This window comes from Bufo bufo, chromosome 5 (assembly GCF_905171765.1).
Source record: "Bufo bufo chromosome 5, aBufBuf1.1, whole genome shotgun sequence".
NCBI classification, from domain to species: domain Eukaryota; kingdom Metazoa; phylum Chordata; class Amphibia; order Anura; family Bufonidae; genus Bufo; species Bufo bufo.
Genome location: NC_053393.1, coordinates 13993036 through 14005681, shown reverse-complemented (window position 1 = coordinate 14005681; position 12646 = coordinate 13993036). Strand labels below are relative to the sequence as shown.

General features: G+C 51.1%; 1 protein-coding gene across 3 annotated transcripts in view; it reads right to left on the bottom strand.

Moving 5' to 3' along the window:
- Positions 1–10038, bottom strand: part of ZC3H3 (zinc finger CCCH-type containing 3) — a 108485-nt gene extending 98447 nt beyond the window's left edge. For 2 of the 3 annotated variants that reach the window (XM_040432046.1, XM_040432047.1), the window contains exons 1-3: positions 9762–10038; positions 8464–9466; positions 5897–6096 (exon numbers count right to left, since the gene is read on the bottom strand). In XM_040432046.1, the coding sequence (XP_040287980.1) occupies positions 5897–6096; positions 8464–9466; positions 9762–9810 (1252 nt within the window). In that variant the 5' untranslated portion in view covers positions 9811–10038. The remainder of the gene's footprint in view (positions 1–5896; positions 6097–8463; positions 9467–9761) is intronic. The other variant, XM_040432048.1, reaches the window with a different exon arrangement.
- Positions 10039–12646: the final 2608 nt, after the last annotated feature.

The following is a 12646-nucleotide window of genomic DNA, read 5'->3' as shown; positions in this document are numbered from 1 at the left end:
GATATTAACCGGCCCCATCTATAAAGAGCCCGCTCGCAGCATAAATCACCCCCCTCGCTGGCGGCCTGCCATTAAAGGGGCGCCGCAGGGAGAGCAGAGCTGTGCAGCAGGGCAGAGGCTGGGTGACGGCGCTTAAAGGGGCGTCCAGTATTCTAGAAGTAAAAGTATAAATGAACAGATCTAATATAAGGGGGGAAGGGGGGTCCTGACGCTCCATTCACCCTCTACGGGACTGCCGGATAATAATGGAACAGCCCCTTTAAGACCTGCAAGCTCCCTCTGCTAGTTTGCTACAATGTATCAGTTTGGAATCCAGAGAATTGTCTAGAGTGATACATTGTATCCGCTTCTCAGCTGCATACAGGATTACTGCCTCCGAAGACTCTCATTCACTGACTGCAAGCAGAGATCTGGGAAAAGTCCATGAGGAAGCTGTAGAGCGGGGACGCCCAACCTGAGGCCCTCCAGATGTTGCAAAACTATCAGAGTTGTAGTTTGCAACAGCAGGAGGGCCGCAGGTTGGGCGTCCCTGCTGGAGAGCTCGTCATTAACCTAAAATGAGAGACCCCCTTTATAAAGGGTAACTTTTAATATCTCTGCTTGCTGTCAGTGAACATTTTTCTTTTTTACATCCAGGGGTTAAAACCCCTTTGGGACCTAGTCCTGTTCGTGCAGCTCCTTCTTCTCTCGTTACAATGCATCAGTGCAGGTAAGAGCCGTCAACCTGGAGTGACACACTGTGACAAACCCTCAGCCTCAGTAGGGGTAGATAAATGAAATCGGTTAAAATGCAGAGCAGCAGACAATGAACAAGCAGGAAGTGCTGGCAGCTTCAGCTGTGACTGGAGTAGAAGATGGCTCAGTATCACATGCAGCAGTGTGAATGAGGGGCCAGCAGGGGTTAATCAGGGCGACACCTAATATCAGGGCCTGGGGGATGTCACTCAGGATTAACTCCAGGGCTTCAGCCAGCAGAGCTCTAATTCTGGAGGGGATTGTATGCGATACCCGGTGCGGGGGTTACGTGACAGCGCAGGAGCGCGGTGACAGCGCGCTGCCCGCAGCATCCCGATCATACCCCGCACTTATTTATACCCGGGATGACTTCTCCAGCATTGTATCTGCCCGTCACCCTGCAATCTGAGCCCGGGTAGGGGGCACACAGCCAGTGCAAGCTGCAGGCTACAGCGCAGGACCAGCCGAGGAGGCGCATAAATCCTGCTCCTTAACAATGTTATACTGCTCTAGTCACAGCCACAGCTGCAATCACAAATCTGCTGTTACATCATGTCTTCTGCTCTAGTCACAGCCACAGCTGCATTCACTATTCTGCTGTTACATCACGTTTTATACTCCACTCCCATCCACAGCTGCATTCACTATTCTGCTGTTACATCATGTTTTATACTCCATTCACATCAAGAGCTGCATTCACTCTTCTGCTGTTACATCATGTTTTATACTCCACTCACATCGACAGCTGCACTCACTATTCTGCTGTTAAGAGCGTTCACACTTCTCCCACAATCCCAAGGTTCTCCAGGATTTTGACGGCTTACCCTTAGGTCATCAATCTCAGACTTGTGGGGGTCCGTCACCCGCCGATCAGCTGGTACCGAGCAGGATCGGCGCCGCCGGAGGTCCACTGCGCTGTGTAGTGGACGCGGCGAGTAACGGCAGCACTGCTCCTATTCTGCTGTAACATCCTGTCTTACCCTTCAGTCACATTCAGAGCAGCATTCAAACTTCTGCTATCAGCTCATGTCGTAACCTGCAGTCACAAAGTTGACCTTACAGTTCTGCTATTCTATCCAAGTCTTAAACTCCAGTCACATCCAGAGCTGCACTCCCAATTCTGTCACAACAGCTGCACTCACAACTCTGGGGGTTTTGACCCCTGTGGGGGGGCGGCATATAGAGGGCACACACCGACCTCCGCTGACATAGAGGACGTCTGCTCTGCTACTGAAAGGGTTAAAAGGAGTAACATGAGGACCTCAGGGGCGGCATCCCGGGCCAAGAGGTCAACATGGAGAGTATTCACAGACATAACCCATCGGCCCTAACTCTGCAGGGGCCCCAGACAACGCCCTAAAAGGTACAACACACAGGGTGGAACCAGATGGGGCCCCTGTCTGTAGATGTATACACCATGAGGATCCTGAACCAGCAGCCGCCTCCTGCTAATCCAGCATCACTGCACAGCCACACAGATGTAGCAGAGCTGAACACAACGTACATCTTACCTATGGGGTTACATAGGACTGCAGGTGACATCTACTACATTATCTGTACTCAGTTATCACTGTGTTATCTGTGGTGTTACATAGGACTGCAGGTGACATCTACTACATTATCTGTACTTAGAGAGTTATCACTGTTATCTGTGGTGTTACATAGGACTGCAGGTGACATCTACTACATTATCTGTACTCAGAGAGTTATCACTGTGCTGTCTGTGGTGTTACATAGGACTGCAGGTGACATCTACTACATTATCTGTACACAGAGAATTATCACTGTTATCTGTGGTGTTACATAGGACTGCAGGTGACATCTACTACATTATCTATACACAGAGAGTTATCACTGTGTTATCTGTGGTGTTACATAGGACTGCAGGTGACATCTACTACATTATCTGTACTCAGAGAGTGTGGTGTTACATAGGACTGCAGGTGACATCTACTACATTATCTGTACTCAGTGAGTTATCACTGTGTTATCTGTGGTGTTACATAGGACTGCAGGTGACATCTACTTCATTATCTGTATTCAGAGAGTTATCACTGTGTTATCTGTGGTGTTACATAGGACTGCAGGTGACATCTACTACATTATCTGTATTCAGAGAGTTATCACTGTGTTATCTGTGGTGTTACATAGGACTGCAGGTGACATCTACTACATTATCTGTACTCAGAGAGTTATCACTGTGTTATCTGTGGTGTTACATAGGACTGCAGGTGACATCTACTACATTATCTGTACTCAGAGAGCTATCACTGTGTTATCTGTGGTGTTACATAGGACTGCAGGTGACATCTACTACACTGTCTGTACTCAGAGAGTTATCACTGTGTTATCTGTGGTGTTACATAGGACTGCAGGTGACATCTTCTACATTATCTGTACTGAGAGAGTTATCACTGTGTTATCTGTGGTGTTACATAGGACTGCAGGTGACATCTACTACATTATCTGTACTCAGTTATCACTGTGTTATCTGTGGTGTTACATAGGACTGCAGGTGACATCTACTACATTATCTATACACAGAGAGTTATCACTGTGTTATCTGTGGTGTTACATAGGACTGCAGGTGACATCTACTACATTATCTATACACAGAGAGTTATCACTGTGTTATCTGTGGTGTTACATAGGACTGCAGGTGACATCTACTACATTATCTGGCTCCTTTCACTTTTTAGGGCCCGGGTCCCATTAGCTGGAGATGTCCCAGAAATCCCGTCACCTGTAAAGGACTCCGCAGACACTGAACACCGTCGTGTACCCGTCATGTACCCGTCGTGATGGAGGGTGGGCACGGGGCCAAATATGTGAACGGTCACCAATACCCCCGGCCCCAGGGAGAGGTAATGATTTATGAGCGAGGTTAGGGCCCGGCTGGTAGCGATATTAACCCCACAAATTCCACTGTGCTTTACAGCAGGGGGGTCTCAGAGACCCTCGTGCCAAATAAAGACACCAACAGCTGCCCTGCCCCCGGCAGACCCCCGACCCCCCCGCCAGATATACAGAGTGACCTCCCGCATTCACGCCGCCCCCTCATACCGTCGTCACCCAGCTCTCCGCAGACCCGGAAAGTTGCACTGTGCAATTATACAAAGCCACTAAATGATTGCATTATAATATATGGAAACTGCATGATATCACAGTTTTCCTGTGTGTCAGTACGTACTGCAGTTTTGACATTCTCTTCATGAACCAGACGGCGCAGGATCTGGATGTGGGTCACCTCCACCTTTTCTCCAAGGTCTCAGTGGTGACGCTGTTGATGGATCACCCCCCTCCCCCGCCGGTGATTCATTTTGGCGCGCCGGCCGCCCAGCTTTTTATACACTTCCCTGACCGCGATCATTAGTAATTCAATTTTCTCTTTTTATTAGGCCTTCCTTATCAGTGCGGCTCGGCGGCGGCGGCGTGCGACCTCTCCGCACGCGGGTAAATGTTCTCAAATCTTCTCCCTGATTCATTTCGCCATCAGCGAGGGAGGGGGGGGGGGCGGCCCCCGCCGCGAATAAACTTTAATGTTGATTGTGATGGAATTTCTAATGGCGAGGAAATTGATTGAAGGCGGCCATTACGCGGCGGCAGTAACTCACAGGGCGGCGGCGGCGGCTCCGGGACCCGGGGGATTCAGTTATTTAAAACAATTCAATTTGCAAGGATAATTATATATTAGGGTTTTATCAGCGGTAGGGAAGGAGCGCGGCGGGCGGGGGAGGGGGGCGGCCATTTTTTTATCCTCCTCTTTTTGATAGGGGGCCCCGGCATTAGTGGGTTATGGCTGCAAATGACTTGATATCTGCTTCTTCTCACATAAAGGCGAAATTAGGCGATCAATTACCGCGGAGAGGGCGACAATGAGCGAGGCCGGCACAAGGCTGCCCCCTGCTGGACACACGGCAGAGTGCACGCACTACAACACACAGCAATGACTCTACAGAGGGGCGCCATAGGGGCCCTTATTGGGGGGGGCAGCACTTTTTGGCATATTTTGGCTTGCGCAAGTCAGCTGGCACCGGGGCTGGGCCGCTGAACATCACTTTGAAGATGAAGATTGACTAACCTGAAGCTCCTGAAAGAGGCGCTGCAGCAGCTGCACACGTGTTACCAGCACCCACACTTTGTTATGTCAGGACGGGGGGGGGCAGCAGCTGCCAATCCGTTTGGTTCAGAGAAAATTTCACGATGACACAGTGTTTTAGTCGGCGAGGACACTGCGCCAAAATCTCAGCAGTGGCCGCATGGTGCCGCGACCGTGCCAAGCAGGGTCATGTCCCTTCAAGGCGCGGTGTCTGGATGGACGCTGACTACAACCGTGGCGGATTCACTCAATTCAGCGGCATTCAAAGTAAACAACCTGCCGCGGAGATTGACAGCGTCAATGTGAACGCACCCCCGAGACTGTTACACTGTAACAAGCCCCTCAGCAGTGTGAACCGGTCTCCTTTTATTGCAATTAATATTATAGTAATTAATATCTCCATTCACTGACAGCAAGCAGGGCAGGGATCAAGAAAACATGGAATCAAAACATTGAAGTCTATTACAAAACTGCATAAGATGCAATCTCCCCGTAGGAGCCAGAAGGGAGAGCGGCTCCCAGGGTGGGGGGTGATCCGGCCCGTCCTTAGGTTACATGGTCAATGATCTGAGTGGCCACCATGCTGATGGGGGCAGGGGGAGAGCAAGGCCCACCTTTAAAAATGACCCCGGCCGGGCAATCTAAAGCCAAGCAGAGAGCGAGGAGTTACTGGATGTCATGATGAACATGACTGTAGTACAGACAAGTGGCCACCAGGTGGCAGTACAGGCAGCGGTTCTTCTACTTTCATTTCGTGATCCTTCAGCATCTTGAAGTTTGTCTGAAACTTACATTCCCCAACAAGAAGATACTGCAGGGATCAAGAGACCTACCTGAGGAGGAGACCTACCTGAGGAGGAGACCTACCTGAGGAGGAGACCTACCTGAGGAGGAGACCTACCTGAGGAGTGCCGCCAGGGGAGCGCCGCCAGGGGAGCGCCGCGAGCTGACAATAAACCAAATGACCTAAAGATATGGGCTTATCACCCAGAGTCAGCCATGCCGTCCAGACAGGAGACCCCCGACAACACTTGTATACAGAGCGCCGCCATATTCTCCTACCTTCTCGGGTGGGGGAAGGCTGCTGCTTGCCAGGAGGGGGCAGTCTTCGCAGTCGGTGTTTGGAGATGTGGACCAGACCCCGGGGGGAACTTCTTTTCACTGTAGACGGAGATTTCATGCGGGGAGAGCTCCGCCTGCGCAGCGAGTAACGACTCTTCACCATCAGAGGAGCCTCAGGAGACTTCTTATCTGCAGGAGACCTGGAGGACAGGACAGACGGGAGTGAGAACAGCGAGCGCAGCTCTGGGGTATAATACAGGATGTAATTCAGGATCAGTACAGGATAAGTAATGTAATGTATGTACACAGTGACTGCACCAGCAGAATAGTGAGTGCAGCTCTGGAGTATAATACAGGATGTAACTCAGGATCAGTACAGGATAAGTAATGTATGTACACAGTGACTGCACCAGCAGAATAGTGAGCGCAGCTCTGGGGTATAATACAGGATGTAACTTAGGATCAGTACAGGATAAGTAATGTATGTACACAGTGACTGCACCAGCAGAATAGTGAGTGCAGCTCTGGAGTATAATACAGGATGTAACTCAGGATCAGTACAGGATAAGTAATGTATGTACACAGTGACTGAACTAGCAGAATAGTGAGTGCAGCTCTGGAGTATAATACAGGATGTAACTCAGGATCAGTACAGGATAAGTAATGTCTGTACACAGTGACTGCACCAGCAGAATAGGGAGTGCAGCTCTGGAGTATAATATAGGATGTAACTCAGGATCAGTACAGGATAAGTAATGTATGTACACAGTGACTGCACCAGCAGAATAGTGAGTGCAGCTCTGGAGTATAATACAGGATGTAACTCAGGATCAGTACAGGATAAGTAATGTATGTACACAGTGACTGCACCAGCAGAATAGTGAGTGCAGCTCTGGAGTATAATACAGGATGTAACTCAGGATCAGTACAGGATAAGTAATGTATGTACACAGTGACTCCACCAGCAGAATAGTGAGTGCAGCTCTGGAGTATAATACAGGATGTAACTCAGGATCAGTACAGGATAAGTAATGTATGTACACAGTGACTGCACCAGCAGAATAGTGAGTGCAGCTCTGGAGGATAATACAGGATGTAACTCAGGATCAGTACAGGATAAGTAATGTATGTACACAGTGACTGAACTAGCAGAATAGTGAGTGCAGCTCTGGAGTATAATACAGGATGTGACTCAGGATCAGTACAGGATAAGTAATGTCTGTACACAGTGACTGCACCAGCAGAATAGTGAGCGCAGCTCTGGAGTATAATACAGGATGTAACTCAGGATCAGTACAGGATAAGTAATGTAATGTATGTACACAGTGACTGAACTAGCAGAATAGTGAGTGCAGCTCTGGAGTATAATACAGGATGTAACTCAGGATCAGTACAGGATAAGTAATGTATGTACACAGTGACTGCACCAGCAGAACAGTGAGTGCAGCTCTGGAGTATAAGGCTGAGTTCACACAGGCGTTGTGGGAAAATGTGCGGGTGCGTTGCGGGAACATGCGCGATTTTTCCACGCGAGTGCAAAACATTGTAATTCGTTTTGCACTCACGTGAGAAAAATCGTGCATGTTTGGTACCCAAACCCGAACTTCTTCACAGAAGTTCGGGCTTGGGATCGGTGTTCTGTAGATTGTATTATTTCCCCTTATAACATGGTTATAAGGGAAAATAATAGCATTCTGAATACAGAATGCATAGTAAAATAGCGCTGGAGGGGTTAAAATAAAATAAAAAATAATTTAACTCACCTTAATCCACTTGATCGCGCAGCCTGGCTTCTCGTCTGTCTCCTTTTTTGAACAGGACCTGTGGTGACATCACTACGTTCATCACATGATTCATCACCATGGTAAAAGATCATGTGACGTACCATGTGATGACCGGAGTGACGTTATCAAAGGTCCTGTAACTGTATTTAATGCTCACCGTAGGTCCTTCAACAAAGGAGACACAAGGAGATGCCGGCTCCGCGATCAAGTGGATTAAGGTGAGTTAAATTATTTTTTATTTATTTTTTAACCCCTCCAGCGCTATTGTACTATGCATTCTGTATTCAGAATGCTATTATTTTCCCTTATACCCATGTTATAAGGGAAAATAATAATGATCGGGTCCCCATCCCGATCGTCTTCTAGCAACCGTGCGTGAAAATCGCACCGCATCCACACTTGCTTGCGATTTTCACGCAACCCCATTCACTTCTATGGGGCCTGCGTTACGTGAAAAACGCACAATATAGAGCATGCTGCGATTTTCACGCAACGCACCAATGATGCGTGAAAATCTCCGCTCGTGTGAACAGCCCCATAGAAATGAATGGGTCGGTATTCAGTGCGGGTGCAATGTGTTCACCTCACGCATCGCATCCGCGCGGAATACTCGCCCGTGTGAAAGGGGCCTAATACAGGATGTAACTTCTGATCCCGTCGCTCACACAGGATGACTCTCCTAATCTGTGTGGATGAGGTAATCAGGGGTCTCGGTCTCCTCTGTTATATGCTGGGGGTTCACCGTAGGTTACAGCAGTTTGCACCCCACCCCCACCCGTGTACCTTGACGTGCTCCTTCTCCTAATGATCTTCGTTTTGCTTTTCACCTTGTAGCCGGAATGTGGCGAGCTCCTGAACGAGGCTGCGGCCGCCATCACTGCTGGAGCCTTGCTATGTTGGGGAGTCGCTGAGCTCGGCCTCGGAGCCCCCCTTTGTAAGGCGGGAGTGACCGGAGCTTCTTGGGAGGACACAAGGCTCTCGGCTTTCCACTTGTATCGACTCTTGAGGGCCGACGCCTTTGGGTTTGCGCCATTTTTCTTCCCTTTCACCGCAGCTGTGGCCTCGAGGGACTTCTCCTCCGCAGACGCCCTCCTGGGACTGACTTTCTTGGCAGCAGGGGGGGCTTTACGAGAATCCGCCACCCAGATGTATTTCGCCTTCTGACTTTTGGAGGTTTCATTGCTTTTCTGGGGGGCGCTCGGGGTCCGGTGTGAGGACGCGGCGCTGGGTTTGGGGGGTGCACAGTTCACTTCAGTCTTGGGGAGGGACACAGGGGTCTTCTTGAAGGGGGGCTGGGCTGCTGCCGGTACCTGAGCTGGAGAACTTCTATTCAATGGCGTCCAGGACACTTTCTGCTGCGTCTTGGACGCTCCCCTGAGGATTTCCTTGTGGCCCCCTGAGTCTAAGGGTCGGGGCCCCATGGATACAGATGTGGATGGCACAGAGGCCGTCACCGAGGGTTTCGGACGCGCCCGACCACCTTGAGCAGCGGCACTTTGCCATTTGAAGGCGGACGCGTCAGCTGGCTTGTCCTTGTTTCCGGATAACGTTGTCTGCCCCAGTTTTTCGGAGACGCCAATGGCTGAGGGTACTTTTCGGGCGCCGCTCTCACCCGCAGACACCGCGGAGGCGTCCGCTGCTTGCGATGTCCGATTAACCAGTGAATACTTCTTCCTCCAGCTGCTCGGATTTGGCTGCCGGTATCCTCCACAGGGCTGGGCCGGCGGCTGCCATCTTGGATTTGCGGGGGCATCGCCGTGGATAATTTTATGACTGTTGATCAGACCTGCGAAGAGAAAAACGTGAAATGTCGCATCGTCCACGAATTATAACAAGTCCTGGAAGTTTCGAATAGGCTCCATTTTTAAGATCTCTGCTTGCTGACAGTGAATGTAAACATTCCTGTTAACCTCCAGAGGCTGTCCTGACCTAGTCCTGCTCACACAGACACCCCTGCCCTGGACTCCAGGCTGACACACTGTAACAAACCCTCAGTGCTGTGAGCAGGACTAGAACGGACAGGTTTTCAGGAAGTGACTGTCAGTCATGGATGTGGCCCCCGCCTCTGTGGCCCCACACACCTTGTAACAGCTGGATTTGCCTCCTTAGAGACTCCTTCTCCTCGGCCATGTTGGAAAACAACTCGGCGCCGCTGGACGCGCGGTGATGACGCAGCAGATGCGCCCGAGCACCTCAGCCTGGCCGCTCCACCTCATCCAGGGCGATGCCCGCAGCTCCCCGGCAGCTCCAGCTGAGCCCGCTGTGTGCCCGGCGGGCGTCTACTTTCTACAACCCCGTCACCTTCTCTCCTGCCAGCAGTAAAGATGGCGTCACCTCCGCGCCCGGCTCGCCTGACAGGCAGGCGGTATCCTAGCAACCTAGAAAGCCGGAAGTGTCATGTGTGGTGAGACGTTTTGGTTGCACGTAGGATGGCGGGGCCTCGCGTCACGTGACCTCCCACGTGACTCTCATAGAAAGGAAAGGAGGATTTTGGGAGTTGTAGTTTCAGATCCCTCCCCTAGACTCTTTATATCCTTTTGGGTTTCTGCACTTTTGCATTTTTGGCGTGTTTTTTTTTTTTGCCTGGTAGAAACACCACCTCCAGATGCTTCCTGAAAGTCTATGGGAAATATGAACCGCAGGAGACACAAGCGGGTTGTTGTTGCTTTTTTATCTCTTTGCGTTGCGTTTATGGGGCCCAACACCATAATTGAGGGGCCCCTCTCTTTGTCTGTGGATGGATGGATACGCTGAACATGGATGGATACGCTGAACTAATTGTAATGGTGCTGTCTGCTATGTGCAGACTGAGAACCTGCCCTAGTCCTACTCACCTAGCTGAGGGTTTGTAACAATGTGTCAGCGCAGTAGCACCACCATCTCTCTCCTGCACTGGACTGACCCCTCTTACCTGCGCGGATACATTGTAATCCCATCAGTCCTGTGATTAAGCATCAGTTTCTGTCCCTGTGTGCTGGGAAAATATTCAGAGGGCAGAGGAGTCTGGAGAGGGGCAGAAGGGTCTGGAGATGGATACAGGAGCATGGAGGGGACAGAGGAGTAGGGAAAGGGGTAGATGAGTCTGGAGGTGGATAGAGGAGTCTGGAGGTGGATAGAGGGGTCTGGGGAGGGGCAGAAGGGTCTGGAGATGGATACAGGAGCATGGAGGGGACAGAGGAGTAGGGAAAGGGGTAGATGAGTCTGGAGGTGGATAGAGGAGTCTGGAGGTGGATAGAGGGGTCTGGGGAGGGGCAGAAGGGTCTGGAGATGGATACAGGAGCATGGAGGTGGACAGAGGAGTAGGGAAAGGGGTAGATGAGTCTGGAGGTGGATAGAGGAGTCTGGAGGTGGATAGAGGAATCTGGGGAGGGGCAGAGGAGTCTGGAGGTGGATAGAGGAGTCTGGAGGTGGATAGAGGGGTCTGGAGAGGGGCAGAGGAATCTAGAGGTGGATAGAGGAGGAGGGAAAGGGGCAGAGGAATCTGGAGGGAACAGAAGGGTTTGGAGATGGATACAGGAGCATGGAGGGGACAGAGGAGTAGGAAATGGGGCAGATGAGTCTGGAGGTGGATAGAGGGGTCTGCAGAGGGGTCTGGAGGTGGATAGAGGGGTCTGGAGAGGGGCAAAGGAATCTGGAGGTGGATAGAGGGGTCTGGAGATGGATAGTGGAGAGGGAGAGAGGAGTCTGGAAAAGGGCAGAGGAATCTGGAGGAGACAGAAGGGTCTGGAGATGGATACAGGAGCATGGAGGGGACAGGAGTAGGGAAGGGGACAGATGAGTCTGGAGGTGGTTAGAGGAGTCTGGAGATAGAGGGACAGAGGAATCTGGGAGGGACAAAAGGGTCTGCAGATGGACAGAGGAGCATGAAGGGGGCAGATGAGTTTTAAGAGGGGCAGAGGAATCTGGAGGGGACAGATGGGTCTGGAAATTGATAGAGGCGCATGGAGGAGACAGAGGAGTCTGGAGAGGGACAGAGGAGTATGGAGATAGACAGAGGAGTCTGGAGAAAGACAGAGGAGACTGGTGGCAGACAGAGGAGTCTGAAGAAGGACAGGGGAGTATGAAGAGAGGTAGTGGAGACTGGAGATGGACCGAGATGTCTGAAGAGGGACAGAGGAGTCTGGAGAGGAACCAAGATGTCTGGAGATGAATAGAGGAGTCTGGAGGAGGCAGAGGAGTCTGGAAATGGATATAGTAGTCTGTAGAGAGACAGAGGAGTCTGAAGAGGGATAGAAGAGTCTGAAGAGGGATAGAAGAGTCTGGAGATGGATAGAGGAGTCTGGAGAAGGGGCAGAGGAGTCTGGAGAGGGGCAGAGGAGTCTGGAGATCGGCAGGGGTGTGTCAAAGGAGGGGCAGAGAAGTATGAAGAGGGGCAGAGTAGTCTGGAGATGGACCGAGGAGTCTGAAGGCGGCAGAGGGACTGGAGAGAGACCAAGATGCCTGAAGAGCGACCAAGATATCTGGAGATGGATAGAGAAGTCTGGAGAGAGATAGAGGAGTCTGGAGGAGGCAGAGGAGTCTGGAGAGGGATAGAGGAGTCTGGTGAAGGGCAGAGGAGTCTGCTGAGGGACAGAGAAGTCTGGAGAGGGATAGAGGAGCCTGGAGGTGGATAGAGCAGTCTGGAGGGGACAGAGGGGTCTGGAGATAGAAAGAGGGGTCTGGAGAGGGACATACGAGTCGGAAGAGGGACAGAGGAGTCTGGAGAGGGGTAGTGAAGACTGGAGATGGACTAAGATGTCTAGAGAGGTATAAGGAGTCTGGAGGGGGCAGAAGGGCTGGAGAGGGAGTCTGAGGGACCAAGATGTCTGGAGAGGGATAGAGGAGTCTGGAAATGGATAGAGAAGTCTGTAGAGGGACAGAGGAGTCTGAAGAGGGACAGAAGAGTCTGGAGATGGATAGAGGAGGCAGAGGGACCTAGAGATGGGTGTTTGAGGAGTATGGAGAGGGGCAGAGTAGTCTGGAGATG